This window comes from Musca autumnalis, unplaced genomic scaffold, assembly GCF_047663935.1.
Source record: "Musca autumnalis isolate F117 unplaced genomic scaffold, ASM4766393v1 scaffold_4, whole genome shotgun sequence".
Lineage (NCBI taxonomy): Eukaryota > Metazoa > Arthropoda > Insecta > Diptera > Muscidae > Musca > Musca autumnalis.
The window spans coordinates 3,165,581-3,188,316 of record NW_027411977.1 but is presented as its reverse complement, the minus strand read 5'-3'; the positions used below and the strand labels follow the sequence as shown (position 1 = coordinate 3,188,316).

Genomic DNA, 22,736 nt, shown 5'->3' with positions numbered 1-22,736 from the left:
TATCCTAGAAAAGAGAAATCTGGTTATGTTTCATTATAAAAACAGCAGAAATAATCATTTGAAATCATTTGCAAAAGTCACGATAGTATGGGAATAATAGATTTCGTTAAACACATAAGCTATCTAGGGAGGGAAGATAGAGAAATCTCCTAAAAAAATTACGGCTAAACCGCCCTTAATTTTCTTGAAATTGGTCACCGAGTCCTAAATGATTTTCACAAGGTAGAACATGTGCACTTGCATACCAAAAAATTAACGTTAAGCTTCTCATTTTCCTTAATTATTAAAATCTTTGGATATGTAAAAAATTTGTTCAGACGAACATTTCTTCTAAAATCTATTTTCAAATCTTTCGAGAAGTATGAACTTACTATGTGTACATTGATATATGAAAAATAATAACAACAGCGCACAGTGACAAATTTCACGAAAAACCTGTCCAAATGAATCGATTTTGACCTAACCTTGGGTTATTATTCTACGCTCGTGCGGCCATTAATGGGGTCTTTTTTTGGCCCATTCTCCTATAAAATCTGATCGTATCATCAAAATATTCTACAAATATTTTCGCCATAAAATTTTACTGTGGGTCCTAGAATACATCAAAACTCTATCTTATCTCAACTCCAGAAAAGTACAAATATTAACAAAAAAACAATTCAGGGTTAAAGTCATACTTCATCTGAGTTTATGCAATTGTCCCATACAACATTATTTGAGAAGAATGATATTAAAGGCAAAAATGTTCTCCACTTAACTTCACTATAAGTCACCACAGACATAAAAACCAAGATCGAAATATTCTACGTTATTGTTTGTCATAAAATTTTACTATAGGTCTCGGAATACTCAAAACTCAGAAATTTGGGCTGCAGACACAGATGGGTTTCCTGGATTACATTTTAATTTATTACGGTATTCCAGTGTTTGAATTTGCTACCAGTACATCGCTGAAATCACTAAACATATGCTATTGCTATGCTGTGCTGTTTGCAAAAATAAAATCGAAAACTGTTGCTGTGCTATGCTGTGAACATAAAAGTAGCACAGCACATAGTCTATGCTGTGCTTCTGAAATCTTCACAGCACATAGCATAGCATAGTCATCCAAAATAAAAACGAAAACTGTTGCTGTGCTATGCTGCGAACATAAAAGTAGCATAGCACATGGTCTATGCTGTGCTTCTGAAATCTGCGAAGCACATAGCATAGCATAGTCATCAAAATCAAAAACGAATGCTATTGCTATGCTGTGCTGCAGACATTTTAACAACATAGTAAACAGCCGCAGTCAAGAAAACAAAAACGAAAACTATTGCTGTACTGTGCTATGAACAAAATCAACAGCATAGCATCAAACATAACCCAGAAAAATGTTTGATGGCAAAGAAGTATGTATTTGAAATATAACAGAATTTGCTATTGAGCTGTGAAACCATGACTAATGGCACTATTATTTTGACCGCAACTATTGCTCTGTTCCTGAACCTGCAACCGTCTACTATTTTTGAAATGTTGACACTTTTCCTTTATAAAGCGAATTTCGTGTTTCTAAATGCATGTTATTGCCAATGGTACCTTTTTATACCCTACACCACCATGTGGTAAGGGGTATTATGTCTTTGTGCATTAGTTTGTAATATGCAAAAGGAAACGAGATAGACCCATAGTTCCTTTTAGGGATATACATAGTATCACTTTCTGAGTCGATTTACGCATGTCCGTATGTCTGTCTGTCTGTCCATGTATTTTTGTAAACAAAGTACAGGTCGCATTTATTGTCCGATTCGCATGAAAATTGGGGAAGACAGTTTTTTTGGCCAAAGGACGAACGCTATTTATTTTGGTAAAAATCGGTTCATATTTGGATATAGCCCCCGTATATACATATCTTCGCCCGATTTTATGGCATTTGGTGCACGAAACAAGCTATATATGTCCGATTTCAATGAAATTTGGAATGTGCGACGGAATTTAGTCTAGAAATAAGTGTGCCAAATTATATAGAAATCGGTTCATATTTGAATATAGCCCCCATATATATTTTCGTCCGATTTAAAGAATTTGGTGCACGAAACACGCTATATATGTCCGATTTCAATTAAATTTGGAATGTGCGACGGTATTTAGTCTAGAAATAACTGTGGCAAATCATATCGAAATCGGTTCAGATTTGGATATAGGTCCCATATATATCTTCGACCGATATAGGTATTTGATGCACGAAACACGCTGTATATGTATGTCCAATTTTGATGAAATTTGGACTATGTGACGGAATTTAGTCTACAAATAAATGTAAAAAATTATATCAAAATCTGTTCTGATTTGGATTTAGCTCCCATATGTATTTTAAATATTCACAGTGGTGTAGGGTATTATATAGTCGGCCCCGCCCGACTTTGATCCTTTCCTTACTGGTTTAATATATGTACTAGAGTGGTTTTAAAAATCGATGTCGGATTTTTTATGCGGCAACTTCCTACAACTTTTAGCTTTGTTAAAAATTAAGATTGTCAGAGTTTGAGCTCAATCGGAGTATGTTAACACGTGCCACTGCGTCCTCAAAGTTTCCATGGGCCCTTTATATAGCCAACATTAAAATCTGACCCGATTTTCAAAAATGTTTGTGGGATTACTTGTTTAGCAACTTGTAAACTGTTTTCATCGATTGGACAATAAATGTGATCTGTAAATTGATTTTGTGAAAATTCGCCAATACAAATAAAAATTAAAATTGGTCCCCATTTTATAGGGCCAAAGGCGAATTTTCACAAAATCACTCTATAGACCACATTTATTATCCAATCGATGAAAAAAGTACCATGTATGTACCTTGTAAGCAATAAACAACACAGAACAACTCATAGGGCCATTTATTATAAATAAAATAAATGAATTTGAAGACATTAAAAATATAATTTTCTCATTATAAGTTAATGTCAAGAAAATTCTCTTAGAAATTAAATGATCCCTTTTAATATTATTTTAACCGGAACGCTAAAAAATCTGATCGAAAAATCCAAACTATAACCAAAGAAGGCTTTATAATAATGGGGGTTAGTATGTTTGCTGGGTTAACATTAATTATGCTATGCTATGTAGAAATGTTTACAGCATAGCAGAGCACAGCAATCGTTTTTCGATTTCATGACTATGCTATGTGCTATGCTTCTTTTATGTTCGTAGCATAGCACAGCAACAGTTTTCGTTTTTGTTTTTAAAAACAGCACAGCATAGCGACAGCATTGGCTTTTGATTTTGATGACTATGCTATGCTATGTGCTGTGAAGATTTTAGAAGCTCAGCATAGACCTTGTGCTATGCTACGTTTATGTTCGCAGCATAGCACAGCAACAGTTTTCGATTTTGTTTTTGAGAACAGCACAGCATAGCAATAGCACTCGTTTTTTTTTTTTGATGCTGTGGCTATGTGCTATGCTGCGTCACTTTCACAGCACCAGCATAGACCTTGTGCTGTGCTGTGAAAAACTAGTAGCAAATTCAAACACTGCGGTATTCACACGGTCGTTATTACAACTTACTTTTTCTTTCCACCAGATTCATAATTATAAACTATGTTAAGTTATTAAAATCGATCCTTAATACGAACTTTATGCTTGTAAAGTCTCCACATTTTTATTTTGTCCTTTTAAAATTAAGTTAGCTGCATTAATCATAAGTATTATAATTTTGAATGTTGTTGCTATTATGCATATTTTAATTTAATGCTAGTTATTTGCATGATAACTTGTGATTTTTTGTGTTTATTTTATTTTTGAGTTTGCAATAAAAAGTATGGCTGAATTAAATTCAGGTCAGTATCTTCATTTTTTCGTTTTTTGTTTTAAAATGATTTTGTTTCTTTCCTCTAAATGTAATGTGTATATACTATAAAATGTCCATGTACATTTATTTGTATTCATAACTAACAGACATTTTTTCTTTTATTTTAGAGAACAATGATCTGCCACAAATTAAGAATCTAAATTGCCTTTTGTTGGCCGATACAACGATGGAATGCGCCCCTTTGCATCTTCAGCAAATACTAGAGCATTTTGATAGTTCGGCGAAAATCTTACCAGGAGAATTGCTGTTTTTGTTGGTCTATACGGTGGCCTTGGAAAGTGGGTTTGTTGCTCAAAAGCAATATGAAGAAATTAAAAATAAATTTTATTTGATTCCATCAATCGCATCATATCATTCCAAAAACGTTTTACGTCTTAGCCTTTCACCACCGGAATATATAAAAATGGAGGAAGGAACACGATTCTATGCGAAATTATTCTCCATCACAGATTTAGATGTTAAATCCATGGATTCCATATCCTCATTACTAGTGGCCTTTGTTACTGGGGATTTTTTAATTGTAACACTGTCGCCAGTCACGTCTACACAGGCCAAAGGTTATAGTATAGCTCTATCCATAGGCAGATACGTTTTGTCGATGGCCACGAAAAATAAACCTGTTTTCCAACGTCTAAGAAAGTTGGATGAGTTAACAAATATATTGCGCCAAAAATTGTTTGTACCCATGCGAAATCAACATCTTTACTGGTTAGGTGCTACCATATATCCTTCTCTAGACGCTATGCCTCTCGAACTTTATGATAATATATTACAATATCTTAATTATAATCAATTGAACATTTTGGCCAACGTTAGTAAAACTCTTTACAATATAACTCTTAATCATAAGAATCTGTTAAACAGGAGTAGAACTTAGAGAGAATTTAAAAATTCAAATTATGAGTGGTGATGATATCTACATACAATGGTATAAATGGTTTAAATTTAAATTACATATTTGTAATTCGTGGAAATTATTTTTTAATCAAAAATAAAAATAAATCTAAAAAAATTCAAAAATGTGTTTTTTTCTTAGCTAATGGTTCCGTATTATATTTTTTAATTTGATGTGTTTTGATTTCTTTTTTGTTTTAATTTTATGTTTTTAGATATTCCCGAATCACCTACATCGGTTATAAGCTCGGTGACATTTGCAGAAGGTACATTAGGTAAGTTTACCCACTTATTATGTTATTAAAGAAAGACTACACTTGTTGATGACAAAGGCTAAAATATGAAACAGTTGATGGGAATTACTATAACGATGAATGATTTAAGAATAGCAAAACAAATTTTTAGTTTATTCCGTCATTTAGGTATCGATGGCGCCTGTGTGGGTGGCAAAGTTCGTATTCGTACACCTATAAGCACTATGTATTTGGCGTTTTTAAGGATTTTTAACAATTTATTTAACGACAATACTTAAGAAAAATGTAGATATGATTAACTATGACAATTTATTCCCGAATTTTGGACGAAAATACCTAATAGCAGTCTTTTTGCAGCAATATTCGTGGTCTAATATGAAAATAAATGTTGTCAGCGTTTGGAAATGCAATGATACGTAATCCGGGCTAAGGTAAAGTAAACACATTTTTGGTTTATACTTGGTAAAAATCGCAAGTTTCGTTTTATATTTGACACAAAATGTATTGAAGTTTTAGAATACGGTTTTGAAAATCATTTTATGTCAAGTCATATCGGAAATTACGAGGAATAATAAATTATTAAGGACAATATACTTCCTTCTTTTGACATTTTTGTACTCATTTGGGATACTTCGGTAAAGAAATATTATTTTCTAGAAGTCAAATCCATTTTTTTTGCAATTTTTGCAGCCATAGTAAGCGTAGAATTTTAGTCGTACGCAAACAGTATGAAAACCTGTACAGTTTCAGTGTTCTTCATAATTTCTCACAGTTTTCGACATAATATGATTTTCGAAACCGTACTCTAAAACTTCAATACATTTTATGTCAAATATAAAACGAAACTTGCGATTATTACCAAGAAACAAAAACAAAAAGGGGTTAGGTTAGGTTCAGGATGCGCAGCTGCCAAGTTGGCAGCTACTCCACTCGGAGACCTTGAGGTCCATTGTGATCATCCAAAATAATAAATTATGTGTGTGTAGAGGTGGAAGATGTTGTATTGATGTGTGATTTGGGCTATTTGATTGTAGATGCTGGATATGGCTGTGTGTGTTGATGTTGGTTGAGTTGTAGGTGGTGATGATATGCAACTGATGTGAAAATAAAGGTGGTGTGGAGGACAGGTGATGTGGTGCCTGTTGTGGATAGAGCTATGTGGTGCTGTGTGACTGTGGGTGATGATATTAGTCTGTTGATGTGCTGTGCTCCTAGATGATGATGATGTGTAACTGATGGTTATATGGTGATTTTGTGCATTCAGGTGATGACAAGGAGATGTGTTATATATATGTAGATGATGATATGTGGCTACTTAGATGATGATAGTGTATGTGAAGGTATTGGTGATGTGGAGGACAGGTGATGAGATGCCTGTTGTGGATAGAGCTGTGTGGTGCTGTGTGCCCGTGGATGATGATATGTGTCTGTTGGTGTGATGTGCTGTGTGGGAGGAAAGTGATTAGGTTGGAAAGGTTGGACAGGAAGGGAAGCGGAAGAGAGAGAGAAGAGTAAGAATAATTAGAATGATTAGTGACTGTATTGGAGAAGTCAGGTTATTTAAAGAGGGAAGATGAAAAAGTAGCTAACTACGATTTAGTTACTAATGGTTTTAGGTCAGTGTTGGCCTGCCCCAGAGCATCTTAAGGCTCTTGCAGTAAACCACCAACACTGTGGGGTCAATAGAGGCGAAGTAGGAAAGAGATTCAATCACATGTTCACCAAATAGTCTATGTCTTTTGACCATCAGTCTAGGACATCTACATAGAAGGTGCTCGATTGTCTCCGTTTCCTCCTCATCCTCACATAACCTACAGTACTCAATGTTGTTGCCATCCCACTTGCAAGTCATGGATCTTATTCCGCAGTGACCGGTTATTACCCCCACAGCGGTTCTGATTTCTGATTTGCACAGCGAGAGGAGGGACGAAGTTCTACGCCATGAGATAACCGGCCAGATTGACTTAGATACCTTACAACCAGGCACATCCTGCCAAACTTTAACGGTTTCCTCTGCGTAGAGCTTACTGAGTTTGTCAAGGAAGAAGCAGAGAGGTGGCCTGACACTATCCTCTACCGTGAGGTCCGAGGATTGGGATCCTCTTCTAGCCAGTTCATCAACTATCTCGTTTCCCTCAACATTGCAATGCCCTGGAACCCAACAAAACCTAACAACTATGTTACATGTTTTTAAGAGAGACCTGCATCTTTGAACAATCCTGGATTTAATACTGTATGACCCTAACGCTTTTAGGGCAGCCTGACTGTCCACGTAAACAGTGACTGCCTTATCTATAAGGTCCGTCATTCCCACTATTAATTCTAAGGCTTTCAAAACCGCAAAAACTTCTGCCTGAAAAACACTACAGTTGTCATTAAGCTTATATGAGTTCCTGATGTCTAATTCTTCACAGAACACACCAGATCCCGTGCCTTCCTCCATCTTCGATCCATCGGTGAAGATCGACAGGCTATCGGGAAGTGGTCTGCCTCGTGTCCACTCACTCCTGTCGGGGATTAGTACGTCAGCTGTGTCATAATCCAGGCTTGATGAGATGTAGTCAGTCTCATCTCCCCTGGCTCTTAGTCCAATCTGGCTACAAGTCTGCTGTAGAACACTAGCATGTCCAAGATGTGAACCACGCCACAGATTTAGCTCTTTGAGCCTCAAGGCAGATCGTGAAGCTCGATACTGTACAAGTATGTCCAAAGGTTGGACGTTCAGTATGGCATTCAGTGCGGCCTGAGGGGTGCTTCTTGCTGCTCCAGTAACGAGTACTGACGCAGCTCTTTGCACAGTAGCTAGTTTGGACAGATTGGAATTATTGCCTAGGGCATGCCACCAAACGAGACAACCATAGGTCAGAATGGGACTGACCACTGTCCTATACAGCCAATGTATTACATGTGGTCTGAGGCCCCAGCTCTTGCCTATGGAGTTCTTGCAGGAATAAAGCGCGATTAAACCCCTCTTGGTGCGCTCCTCCGTGTTCCTATTCCATCTTAGCCGATGGTCCAGGATCACTCCCAGGTATTTCGCCTCCGTAGAGAGATCCAGTCGCACTCCATCCAGCGTTGGCGGCACAAATTCGGCAATATTTCTTTTCCTGGTGAATAGTATCAGCTCAGTCTTCGCAGGGTTCACCCCAAGACCATTGTGGTGAGCCCAGCGAGAGAGCTTAACCAGCGCACCCTGCATCAGTTCCGACAGCGTCGACAAGAATTTTCCACTGATTAGAAGGACAACGTCGTCAGCGTATGCTACAACTTTAGTCCCTAGTCTATCAAACTCCTTGAGTATCCCATTCACCACTAGAAGCCACAGCAATGGAGATAAGACTCCACCTTGTGGGGTGCCCCTAGTGACTGACTTCCTTACGGAACTCTCTCCAATACTGGAATTGATCAGTCTGCTTTCCAGCATTCTGTCAATCCAGTTGATTAAGATAGAGGGGACACTCAGAAGCTCTAGAGAAGAATGAATGGATTCAAGCTTCACATTATTGAACGCTCCCTCTATGTCTAGAAAAGCGGCCAATGTGTGATCCAAGTTATCCATGTTCTTCTCTATATAACTCACTACCTCATGTAGCGCCGTTTCCGTCGATTTCCCTTTCATATAAGCATGCTGGGAGCTGCTTATAAGGTCACAATTTATGTACGATCTGATCTCCAAGTCGAGCAGCCTTTCTAAGGTTTTTAATAGAAAGGAGGAAAGACTTATCGGTCTGTAGTCCTTCGGCAACGCGTGGCTTGGCTTCCCAGCCTTGGGGATATAAGTCACTGTTACCTCTTTCCACAGTGCCGGTACGTGCGACAGCAATAAGCATGCCCTAAAAATAACCTTCAGTATGGTGATCAATACCGGTGGTGCGTTCTGAAGCATCGCCGGAATGACGCCATCTGGACCAGGAGATTTGTAGGGTTGAAAAGTGCTGATCGCCCAAGAGATCCTTGAGTCACTTATCAACCTATTGACGAAGAACCTCTCATCGGGTGTATAGGTTCTGTTCGTTTCCGAGCTCGGATACGAAACAGCGTCCTTGCATCCCGGGAAATGAGTCTCTGCCAATAGATCAAGAGTCTCTAGAGCAGAGTTCGTCCACGTGCCATCATTTCGTTTGATGCTCCCAATAGGTTTGGGGTCCTTTGAGATTACCTTACGAAATCTTGCCGCCTCGTTTACTCCCTCTATCGATTCACTAAAGTTAATCCAGGAATTTCTCTTAGCTTTCCTGACCTCACTTTTGTACTTATTGAAACTGTTCTTATACAGATCCCAATCCGTACTAAGTTTGGTCCTGTTCGCTTTGTTGTATGCTCTCCTGCTAACCTTCCTAAGGTTAGCTAGATCTTTGTTCCACCAAGCGGGCTGTGTTCTCCTACCTGGGTAAGTTAATGGGCATGTCTTTTCATAGCAATCCCTAAGGACATTTGTGAGATCCTCAACCCGTCTGTCCACTTCCCTCTCTGTGTGAGGTTCAGATATTTCACACAGTCTTGAAGAGGCCATGGAGTTGAATTTCTCCCAATTAGTTCTCCTGGGATTCCTATGAGGTTGTTGCCGTTTACTTCCACTCGGGACTCGAAAGTGTATCGTCCTATGGTCCGAAAAGGAACATTCCTCCGATACTCTCCAGTCCGTTATGGAAGTATCCTCCATATTTGTAAGGGTGAGGTCTATTACCTCCTCCCTTACCCTATTCTGGAAGGTGGCCGTATTTCCCCTATTACACACTCGTAGATTATTAGTTAAAATAAAATCGAATATGGACTCACCTCTCGTATTAGTGTCACTGCTGCCCCAGTGGAAGTGATGGGCATTTGCATCGCAGCCCATTATGAGATTACAAGTGCCCGAGATCTCATCCACTAGCTTACGTACCAATCGACTAGGTGGGTCAGGTACCTCGTACGGCATGTAGACCGAGGCTAGCACCAAGGCCCTTCCGGAGCCTACTTCCAGCCTCACTACCGCCGTGTCGCCATCACTGTAATTATAGAGATGAATAGGATTTAAACATTTCTTCACTATAATACAACATCTTACCTTCTCCCCATTCGACGAATAGAACAGGGAGTACCGCCCATCGTTTAGTCCAGAAACCCTATTTTTGTAGAGATAGGGTTCCTGGACCAAAGCGATGTCAATCACCGAATTTGTAAGGGAGAGAAGGAGTTCTGCAGCCGCCGCCTTGCAGTGATGCAGATTAATCTGCACCACACGAAGGCCCTGCTGCCCGAACTCCTTACTGAGGCTGCGAGAAGCGGAACCGAAGCCAACCCAACCCGAAGTCCAGCTCTCCCTTACTATTCTTAATGAACTCCGCACTTGCACTGTCCATGGTGAACTTCATCACCGTGCCTTCGCCTTCTGGGTAGGATCTCACCAGTTTCCAGCTATCAGTCTGGATGGGCCTGTTTTGCTTCCGGATCAGCTTCAGCACCTGTGCCACATCCGAAGCAGGAGGTGGCACCCATGTTGTAGCCGCTACCCTTGATGGGATCTCGGCGATGGGAATCGCAGCCAGCCTGCAGCCGTCCCACAGAGCGCCAGAGTTATTTACTGTTTGGGTGAGGAAATCACGCGATTCCTCATCCTTACAGTTGATAACTTTGACACCCTTGTATACGGATGCCCTGCCAAAGCCGGTCTTCCTCTCATCCACATCATCGGAAGTAATGACATTCCTCAGAAGACCTTCCACCAGCAACCAGTGATCATCACTGATCCTACCTTCAGGGTCAGTTCTGTCAATGATTGCCACCAGAAGGTCATCTGGGGCCGTCATTCTTGCAGGCCTGTGTGGCTCATATGGCTTCTCTCCAGCAGGTTTAGGAAGTTTTTGGCCCGGGCTGCCTTTACAGGCCCTCCCTGGCTGAGCTCCCTTAACCGTCTGTCGGGCGGCCATTTTAGCATATGATGCCGGTCGATTGTCGGACTGGCGACCACCCAGCCTCTTAGCATCTGGATGCGGATCCTCAGAAGACCTCACTCTCTTCATACCAGGTGGTAGTGAAGAAGTAGTCTTCTGACCGCTAGCCAGCTTTGAGGTTGAAGGGCCGTCAGTCCCATCAATCGTCCGACCTCCAGCAGAGCCGATATTCCCTTTCGGGCCAATTTTGTTATTCCCCGAGGTGCTGGATTTGTTCCTCGTCACTGATACCGCAGATGCCTGTTCAACAGGCTTCCGCAAATCAGCGACCTTGGAACATTTCCCGCCTATGTCTTCCCCAGCAGCTCTTGTGGCATTCACCGGCGGGGTTGTCACAGTAGCTGAAGGCTGATGTGGCAACTCCTCCCGTGAATTCCCAATTCGCTTCTCCGACTTCGAGGACCGTGTCGGTGGGGCCAGTGTGGTCCGGGTGTCTTCCCCTACCACAGACACATTAGGGGTCCGCAAAGGGTCCGAACAGGCCGGCACTACTGGTTTTTGTACTGTGACTGGTTCCGGGGAAGTCAAGCCAGTCGTTGGGCTGGCGCCTACCTCCGGATCCGGCCTCGGAATCCGTTCGATTGGAAGTGGAAGCTTCTCAAAATGAGGGTATTTCCTCTCAATACGCCTCAAGAAGCGAAGCTTCAACCTAATCTCCCGGAATTCCGCCGTGGAGACCTCACCTGGAGACTTGTCTACAAATCTAGAGCAGTAGTTAACTGCTCTTTTGTAGCCATGCTTATCTTTTCTTTCCGGGGCCTTACTGCTCTTGATGGATGGGGAGGTGAGAGAATTTCCATTCTCCTCATCCATAGCCTCATCCACCAAGGCGTCCTGCCTGGGAAGCGCGGGTCTACCGGTCGCAACCGACGTAACATCCCCTGACGGAGTTACTCCCGTCCCATCCGGTTTTGTGCTCCCAGAAGCAGCTGAGGGGGACATCTCCTTGTCCTTCTGAGATGGGATGACCGTAGTATCCATCTCATCATCAGACAGGGGGATGTCCTCCCAGTTGCTTATGGGAGAACTTTCCCGACTCAGGTGAAGGGACGCACTTTCCCTCAGGAGATTGAGCAATTCCCTGCTCTGCGAGTTTATTGAGTCGCTAACTCTGTCCAGGGTCGGTGTGGAACAGTCGTCCCCGCCCAAATTTAAGTTAATTGCACTAGGTGCAGCAGTGTCCGTGGTCATAGCAGGGGTCGTTATCAAAGGGGTTTGGGTTTTTGTTGTTTTATTTTTAATATCATCCATAGAAAGATTTTTAGATGGGGGAACTGAATACAACCATGGCATAGCCCTCCACTACCATGATTGGAACTTGACAACTAAGCCTGCTACTCGTTGAGGTGCCCAGGTATCAACGAGGCTCCGTTATAATACAGTCGGTACCCTGACTGCAAACCTTGAACACCGATAGGCACGTGGTCGCTTAACACCCCGGTGTTAGGGGATCTCGAATTATTTTTGGTAGGAGATAGGTACCAAATATATGTCACTCACCCCAAAAATACACTGTAGGATTTCAGTGTTTTGTGTAGGTCTTCGACAAGGAGTGGATAACCTTTGGTCAGTCACAACCCCCCAGTTCAACACTAAAGAAATTGAATGAGCAGATTGTGGCGTCAAGCCCCCGCATCGCGCCAAGATTGTTATCCCCGGCGGGGGTTTACTTTACCTTAGACCGGATAACGTTTCTTTGCATTTCCAAACGCTGACAACATTTATTTTCATATTAGACCTGGAATATGGTTGCAGAAGGACTGCTAGTAGCTATTTTCGTACAAAATTCGGGAATAAATTGTCATAGTTAATCATATCTACCACATTTTTCTTTAGTATTGTTACGAACGTAACTGGTAGGTTTAAGTTAATTTAGTTTAATTTCCGTTAATTTAAAAAATTGAATTGTAACGTAAAGTTTTTATTACGCAGTTACTTTATTTAAGCAACAACAACTACCATGTAGAATTCTCTTCATCATTCTAGTTCTTACTTTACCTTTTATTAATGTGCTTTTGTTTGTTTTGCCATAATCATGTAATTATCGTTCAGTTTGCTACCCTTGTATTTCTTGCATTTGTTTGTTGTTGTAATTACGTCATTAGTGTGCTTGTTCACTTGTATTGATCTACACCCATGTATGTGAGTGTGGTTGTTCGCTTCATTCGCACTAAGGGGTAGTTTACACTATATGTAAATGTCATATGACACGAAATAAAAACATTCCATATCTATTTTTGCTGGTGTGGACGCACAAAGTAAATGGCGTAAGGAAAATCCCCAATATTGCACATATAAGCGACTATATAATGATGGAAAATTTCATGTCATATGACATTTACATATAGTGTAAACTACCCCTTAGTGCGAATGTGCGTCTGTGTGTTCGTTGCACAGAATCGAGGTGTTACCAGATGTTCTGGATAACTCTCGAACAGGGATATTTTGGGGATAAATACAGGTGGAAGCAACGCCGAGTTAGTTGTGTTTTAAGCGTTGAACTGAACAGATCGGTTAAAGAAGAATTGCGTGCTAACTAGAGACAAGCTGTGTGCTTAGTAATTAAAGTCGGTTCCGAATAAGTGTAATAAAGTAAATAAAGCATTGTAGAAACGTAATCTGAAACGAACCCTGTTTTACACTGTCTACACAGAGATTAGTTAAATCTAATTCCGTAACAGTATTTTAAATATTCGTCCGACTTTTTATTCATGCAAAATTTTTAATAAAATTATGGTTATTTTTACATATTTCTATAGCAGAGGCATTCCAAAAGAAGAAATGAACAGACATTGGCGGTATTTTGCTTTAAAAAAAACCCCAAGGAAATAGTAATTATAGGTGTACGAATACGAACTTTGACACCCACACAGGCGCCATCTATACCTATTATTCTGAAGTCTTGTTCCTTGTTATTGTAATTCCCATAAATTGTTTCATATTTGCAAATAAAATATGGCGATTTTATTCAATTTTTAGGGATGTACGAATATGAACTTTGCATACTGTATATGTACAGTGGATCCAAGCGAAAGTCGTACACCTAAAGAAATTTATTTAGTTGACTTATATCTTTTAGTCCATTTAGTCGACAATTTATAAACACGAACTAAGAAAATAATCAACCCCGTTTACATGGTTAAAAAATTAAATTTATGGCTTAAACATTAAGCAAGTCGTACAGCAATTATAAAGACAAAGTATTTATTAATAGTACATGTTTCTATTTTTATTAAATCCTATGATCGATTTAGCGTAACGTCAGTAATTCTTTATAATCGATACGGTTAATTCTGTAAACATAAATAAAATAAAATAGGACAGAAGCGTAAAAAAATATTGTTAAAATTAAGTTTTTGTCGACCTTTGATCATTTTATTATTTTTGTACTTTTTGTTCGGCTTTAGGTCCTCTTTTCAATAAAACAAAATTCTATTTGCTTTTATTTACTTTGTTTATTTCCAATATTTCGGACGTCTTCGGAGGACCTAAAGCCTCTTTTCAATAAAACAAAATTCTATTTGCTTTTATTTAGTTTGTTTATTTCCAATATTTCGGACGTCTTCGACGACCATCATCAGGGATTTTTTGGTTTTTATTCAACTAACAACAACTTTCATCCTATGTGACTGGTGGTGAGTTCAACACCAAAAAATCCCTGATGATGGTCGTCGAAGACGTCCGAAATATTGGAAATAAACAAAGTAAATAAAAGCAAATAGAATTTTGTTTTATTGAAAAGAGGACCTAAAGCCGAACAAAAAGTACAAAAATAGTAAAAAAATATTTTTATGAAACCAAATTACAGAATAATTAACTCAGCTTTACAAAAACAATTTTTTCGATTTAGCAGATATCGAAAATTAAAACGGCAACAATATCCAATACTTTGATGTGTGCATTATACCACGGATGTGTCAAAAAAAGAAAAAACATAAAATATTTAAAATAATTCGAAAATTGTTGGCGTTTTTTATTGTTGGACTGCAGAATTTTACATCTTTGTGTTTATTTCAGCTTTAGTCCATATTTTGTTGTAATTCAATTGTATGAATAACAACAAAATATTTTAAAGTGGATATGAAATTGATTAGTTGCGGGCGAAGGGTAGGGAATACTATAGTTTCAGTTGTCACCAAACAACTTCGAAAATTAAAAGAAAAATATTTTCGTGTGGAAAGTTAAATACACAAATTTAAAAATGAGTTGATTTTTAGTGTCCCGACTCTCTACTCGATAGAGAAAAATATTTGGAAGCTAATTTTTCCGATATACAGTCAAGTTTATACCCCATAAATAAATTGTCAATTTGCTGTTATTTTTATAGTTGACCTTTGGGTTGTTTATCTTATGCTATTTGTTTGGCTTTGGTTTTGTTTTTTATTTACTTTTTTATTATTCCAATATTTCGAGGAAAGTCGTCGAAAGTCATCGTCAGGGATTTTTCGCTTTTTTGAAAGAAAAACAAATAACAATTTTCTTATAAATATATAAACAATAAATATAAATATTGAGCGATAATTACATTTAATTTTCATTTGCAAAACAACAAACTATTCGACACATAGTTGCACAATGTGCTGCAAGAGCAGTTGTCTGCTCCAGAGGTTTGTTTTTTGCTTTTTGGTCTGACTTATGACCACTTATCGTTCTTTTTAATTTCGTCTTAGTTGTGCCAACGTATACTTTGGAGCACGATAACTCTCGAACTGATCAACCGATGTGGTCCAAAATTTCGCCTTCGTCATATTTTGTCCAAGCTTAGTTTCAGTTCGAAGATTTGCAATACCGGTCCACAACTTCCGGTACTTCCCCCAATACTTATCGATATTTTTTGAACGGAGCAACCAATTTGTTCCAAACTTTCGATCTCCTAATATTTTATCCAAACATAGTTTAAATTCTAAAATGGCCCATACCGGTCCTCTCCTTACGGTATCTCCTCTACAAGTGCAGAACAGACCCTAAGTTCGAAGAGCCTTTTGAAATATATACCGATGCTGTTCGTTGTGGTCCTGTTTACAGCGATATTATGTTTTCCGTGGACAAGTCTATCAAAAAGATATGACTACCAACATAAGATCCACTTCCATAATGGACAATGTCGGTCCATTCCTTTAAGTACCCAGAAAAATTTGAAGGAAGGGGTTCTTAGCGATGGAGTGATTTCATGTCATCTTTTGCATTGGTTCAAAGGAAGTCGTGAAAGATCCGATCTTTTCATTAGGATTTGAACCAATGCAAAGGAAGACGTGAAAGATCCGATCTTTTCATCAGCATTTGTACCCATTCCATCGTTCCAATAGAGATGATGTTTGTGTTTTTATTTACACACCTGTTTATTTTCATTTTGGTATGTTCCAGTACTGCAAAAATCTACTAATTTCTACTATTTTTTTCCGTTGACATAAAGGAAAAATGGTTATCGTAGTAAAAATTAGTAGATTCTTGCAGGTTCTGGAACAGACCAAAGTTGATAGAACTGTCGTGATGTTGTCTTACATTTCCTGCATATCAGACAACTAAAACTTCTAAACAGTTGGTATTGTATGAAGCTCGAAATGTCTGCAATAAAAATGAAGCCCCAATCATCGAGCTAAAAATAGATGAAAATAGAATCGGACTTCTTGTCTGTTCTAAATCTGACATACATAGAACGAAATCAATCAAATCTCGCTTCTTGGAATTTGAAAAAAAGTCCGAAACGAAAAGGAAGAAGAATCTGAAAATAAAGAAGAAACGACTTTGGGAAAGAAACAATTAAAAATAAATTAATTAAGCAAAACATGGTATTTTCCAGAAAAAGTCTCTCCTTCCTGTTCGTTACATTTTGTTCTTAGAGATCCCTAAAGCAAGCCGGGTTGTAGATCCCTACATATTTTCGTCACTAAACAAAAGAGTATAAATTTCCAAAATGTTGTAATAAAATAAGAAAATTATAAAATAAAAGTAATTTACGAAATAAAAATACTTAAAGGAGTACTTTTGGAGTCCATGTCGAAATTTGAACTGGTGATGGGAAGATAATAGAAAAAACCTTTTGTGAGATGAAAGAATATCAGTTGCGGAGAACGGAGGAAGTAATCTTTTGCGTTGCAGCGGTGGTGATTACATTGCAATTTTGGATGTAAACTTTTTGCTGATCAATTAATTGTAGTTATTTCGTGAATTCGTTTGAATTAATAAAGAGTATTGTTTGTCCATATTTCAATAGAGCATTTCTCCAAACAAGACATGAAAATGTCATGCCAAGGGGTTGGTGAAAATGACATGTCAAAGCATTGGTTAAAATGACATGTCAAAGAATGGGTGAAAATGACGTTCAATGCATTGGTTAAAATGACATGCCAATACATTGGTGAAAATGACATGTCAATGCATTGGTTAAAATGACATGTTTAGGATCCAAAAAAGAACGTCATCTTTTGGGGGTCACGCTCATATAAAATTCATGAGTGAAAATGACAAAAAGATGACATGCCAGATTTTGCACCCATGATTCAACTCATGATTTTGCATCGAAGATTTTACTGGGTACCTTCTCCGTAAGTACCTTCTTATAAACTTAAATCCTAATCCATATTTTTTCGACAAGTTCAAATGTCCAAAAAAGGCCACAAAATTCTGAAAAGACCACAATGGTGTAGAGTATCATATAGTCGGCCCTGTCCGACTTTGATCCTTTCCTTGCTGGTTTAAATTGTAATTGCTAAAACCGAATACCTAAATGAAATATGGAAGTGTATCATAAATTAATTTATTGTTTGTACAAAAGGGTTACGACTTTTCGACTGTGTTATCAAAATTGTTTTCTTGCAGCAGGAATGAATGATGTTGTATGCGTACAATCTAGATCGATATTATAAAATTACGTATTTTTAGTGCATTAAACTAAAACCATGTCATCAATATTAAAGCGGCATTTCGGAAGCTTTTTGACCACAGGGAATAAAAATTTCCAATTTATGTCTGTACATACATATATACAGAATAAAGGATTAAAAACTATGAAATATATTAAAATATAATAAGTAGCTATTCAAAACGTATACTTCTAATTATAGTTATATTCCAGAACCTGCAAAATGATACTATGTACATAATGGTATTCTAGTAAGGGTACATTTTTTAGCACAAAATACTTTTTACCATTTTGTGCTAAAAAATGTACCCTTATTGCAAAAACTAGAAAATATTGCGCTTTCTCTAAACAAAAATGGTGATGATTAATTCTAGCTCCTTTGTTTTTCAGCTAGACAATTTTGGCCGACTAGTAACAATCACCATATTTGGTGAGGTGTGTACGTCCTATCGAAATGGGACTAGAGAAAATGTTATAGCTGGGAAAATTCTCTATAAGATTGACATTTACGACTTTTTCCTAGGGTTTACCATTTTTGATATAGAAGTTCAAATTGGGACATTGCACTGACTCCATCGCCTGCTTGCAAAACAATTTCATGACTACCATTTTCTAGAAGCAGGCGATCAAGTCACTGCAATGTCCCAATTTGAACTTCAATTTGTATTTTAAAAATGGTAAAACCTATGAAAAAATCATAAAAGTCAATCTTGTGTAGAATTTTGACAGCTATAACGTTTTCTCTAGTCCCAACACGTAGTGATGCCTAGGCCAGAAGCTTATATTGTAGCCCTCGTATTTTTCTATGATATTTCTTCAATTCGTTGGTGTATTCGTAGCGATAAGATAAACAGTAGCTATATTTTGAAAAACATACAGTTTTTTCATAATTATTTATTTCAAAAAAACAAAAATACCCCATCAATCTTACTTGGAAAGATTGCATTGAAAAGACTCATCCTGATTTGTACCTACCCACTGTATTACTGTTTGTTGTGGGTGTGTAAGGAATTTTTCCTGTCATGTTGTTGTTGTATCCACAAATTCATTTTTGTAAATACTACCATTTATGTACATCCTTATGTGTTTGTATGTTTCGTTCTGCTTGTCAGATAGGTTCCCAACTTTTACTGGCATCTCTGTGAATATTTCTGGTTGCCTATTCCCATATTTGCTTAGTGATATCATGGCTTCTTGAGAGTATATATAGAAAGATAGAAAGAAATGTTATTATCAACAAATGTGAAATTCCACCTACTGAGTTTGGGTGTATGTTTGTGTTTTAGTTGTTCTTATCACAAGTAAACAAACAGTGATAACAGTAACAAGAGTTGCAACAACAATGTAGCAAGCACTACGTGGAATGCTCGAAAGTGTTAAGAAATGCATGTTATTTGGATACTTTTTTATGAAATAAAAATAACTTAAAAAGGAAAAAAACCTGGATATTTTTTGTCCCTTTTAAAAGTTTTGCACTGGGTAAAGTATATCATACGTGCCCAAGATTCTTTAAAATGCGCCAAAAATAGTGTTATCTCCAGGGTATCGTCGTGTATCAGTTATCATTGTTGTACAGCATATGTGTGTATGTGTGCGCGAGTACTCACAGCATCTGTTTTTATTTTTATTTTTTTGTAAGGCACACAACATAAGCTTTTCGTCAAAGCTTTTTTATTTGTAAAATTAAGAGAGTTTATATAAATATAGACAATGCTGCCGGATAATTTAGGGGATTTTTATCCCAAACTTCGTAGTTTTCTAAACGTTTTTGTATTGGTATAAGAAAACACTAAAAACAGACATCAAAACCCTTCTTAGCACTAACTAAAATGACTGAAGAGCACGATAACTTACGAAGTGAGTATACGATAGTCTGTATGGTTCTGATTACAACGACATATATTTTCGTGGCAAATCCATCCTTCCCCACATAATGGTTCACAATGGTCATGGCAAGTCCGGTGACCAACTAAAATGGCTGATGGACACATTTAATATAGAAAGCCGCATCTCTCAAATTTAGATTAAGTTCCAAAGTCGACCCATTCCTTCAGGTACCTCTTACGAAAAACTTCAAATCTTTGGCCTTAAATCTAGTTTGAGGTTTCAATGACCATGATGAAATTTTAATAGCTGACCACTTTTGAAGTCATAGTCCTGTGTTATAATTTGCGAGATAAGAGCCTCGAAATTCCTCAATTATTAGGATCAATATTTCATACGCTTTGTGGTCTCTATCATAAAGCCATACATTTCTCGACAATGCACACTGGTCCCAAATACAAATTTTCCGGCCAACACTATCTATATTAATTCGGAATTATTGACATCCTAAATTTCCGAAAAGCCGTTAAAATACATTAAAAAGGGTGTCCCATTGTATGGGGTCTTAACTAAAACTTCGACCTATGTTTATAATTTTTGGTGCGAAGGGTTTAAATCTTCTAAAATGTAAAATTGCAGTCAAATCGGCTTAAAAATAAAGGGTTATCCATTGCGTGCTTTCACAAGTAAACGTAAATAAAACACATATTTTTTCATGATATTTCTTTTTTGTTATATAATTTAAACCTTGACATTATGTGGGAAACACCACATCATTTAAATGACCTCCACGCGAACTGTTACAAACATTGATTCTTTTGAGGTAATTTTCGAGCACTTTTTGACACATATTGGATGGTATCTCAGCCATAACTTGACGAATGTTGGTTTTTCAGTTCTCAAGAGTTGAAAGTTTATCGGCATAAACACGGTCTTTCTCGTAGCCTCATAAAAAAGTCTAATGGTTTGAAATCGCATGATCTTGGTGGCCAGTTGATATCACCACGACGAGAAATTACGCGACCAGGAAATGTCTCTTGCAATAAAGCCATATTCGCTCGAGTTGTGTGGCATGTGGCACAGTTTTCTTGAAACCACAAATTCTCCAAGTCGTATTTTTCAATAGCAGGCATACAAAATAGGTTATCATACCGTCGCACAGAGGACGAAATCACTGATCTAGCGGCGCGAAAGTCAAAAAATCAAATTATAAAATTGAGAAATGTTTTCCATTATATCGATTACAGACACTCTGCTGACTAAGATTTTGTTTTTAGTTTTTTGTTGTTGTAAATATTCACTCAGTTATTCAGTGTCAAGTGCAAGAAATTTTGACGGATCAGATTTTAATAAAATTGTTGCTAAAAACCTGATCTCATATTTGTTTAATTGTTAAATAAATTCGTAATGAAACTAAACAAAGTTTATTTTTTATTGATAGGGGAGAGTTTAAATTAAATTAATATAACATGTTTGGGGCCTGAAGTTACATAGTTATAAAGCAATAAATTTTCAAAAATTATTATTTTTTGTATGTTTTTAGTGCAATATACTTTTGTTGGATGGAGCGTAACTACAAAGGTCCACCGAGGTTCGGTCCAGTTATTTTTTTAATAATTAAATTGGACTCCCTAGATTCCGAATTACCAAAGTTTAGCTGCAAATAGCTGCAAATCTTGCTGATAAATGGTCTTGAAAAAAAGCTTAAATCCTCAAAATACCCATAATCTGTCGGTACGGTTATATGGGGGCTATATCAAAATGTAGACCTATGTTCGCAATTTTTGGTGGAGAATTTTTGTGTCCACTGGGAACCCCAAATACCAAATTACACCTAATTTGGTCGGAAAATGTAGCTTTAAATCCCCAAACTACTGAAAGTCGGGAGGTACCTTAAAAGGGGCCTATACCCAAACGTGGACCTATGTCCACAATTTTTGGTGGAAAGGTTTAGTGATCACAAGGGACCCTAAGTACCAAATTACAACTAATTTAGAAGGAAAAGGTTGCTTAAATCCCCAAAATATCGAATATCAGGAGGTACCGTTATATGAGGGCTATACCAAAATATTTGCCTATGTTGTTCATATTTAGTCCATAATTACACAGACACAGATTGAGTTTGTGCAAAATTTCAGAAAGATATCTTCATTGGTTTCCAAGTTATTAATTTCGCGCCGCTAGATCAGTGGTTTCGGCCACTGTGCGTCGGTGTCATGCTTAAGTGTTCCATACGTCTTTTTCCCGTTTTGAGATAATCGCATTTTAATGTTTGCGTCACAACTGCTTTGTGCTGACTGAAGAAAATAATTGTATATAGAACATCTTTGCCAAAAGTTAGGGAAATATCTGTTGGAATGAAACAGTTATAGAAATTTGTTTAAAAAAATAATTTTGTCGAATTGTTTCATATCCACAATTATGACACAAATGCAAAATATTGTAAATCACATGGAAAAAGTGGCAAATAAATTTCCCCATCTTTGCCTCAATAAATTCAAACCTTCTAAATCTAAAATTAAAGTTCCGATTTTTGGAAAGATCCTAATTTTTAAATTCGTAAGTTATCAAAATATTAATTTCATACCTGAAATTAACTTAAGCTTTCGGACCGAAAGGTGAATATCTCGGAAACTAGAGCAGATAGAAAAAAGCCGAAAATTCAGGGATATCATACTCGAAAACCCTGGAAACCATCTACATATATCTCAAAAAGTTAAAAATGACGTATGGAACACTTAAGCATGACAAGTAAGGTCCAATCCCACCTTCGAACCAAACAGTGACTGGATGAATTTGCCTCTTTTCAATTACATGAGAATTCTCAGAACCCCAAACACGACAATTTTGTTTATTAACATACCCACCGAGTGAGAAATGTGCTTTGTTCAAAAATAACGAAAAATATTAAATATTTCGGTATTTGATGTAGCCTGAAAAAATGTGCTTGATTTATCGCTGCGAATCGCAACTTGAAACACATCAAATTAATTTTGATTTTTTTTAATATCGACCTGTAGCGATCAATATTAATTCGGTCCAGAACAATTTTATAATTGAAAATGAAAACAAGTAAAAAAGTATCAGTCGGCTTTACCGACAGAGATATACCCTCAG

General features: G+C 37.5%; 1 protein-coding gene across 5 annotated transcripts in view; it reads left to right on the top strand.

Annotated features, from left to right (window-relative positions):
- The window catches only part of LOC141404013 (phosphatase and actin regulator 1), a 553,592-nt gene that overhangs the window by 5,361 nt on the left and 525,495 nt on the right, over positions 1-22,736 (top strand). For 3 of the 5 annotated variants that reach the window (XM_073987202.1, XM_073987199.1, XM_073987207.1), the window contains exon 2: positions 4,959-5,018. The exons of the other annotated variants lie outside the window; for them this stretch is intronic. In XM_073987202.1, the coding sequence (XP_073843303.1) occupies positions 4,959-5,018 (60 nt within the window). The remainder of the gene's footprint in view (positions 1-4,958; positions 5,019-22,736) is intronic. 5 annotated transcript variants of the gene reach the window in all.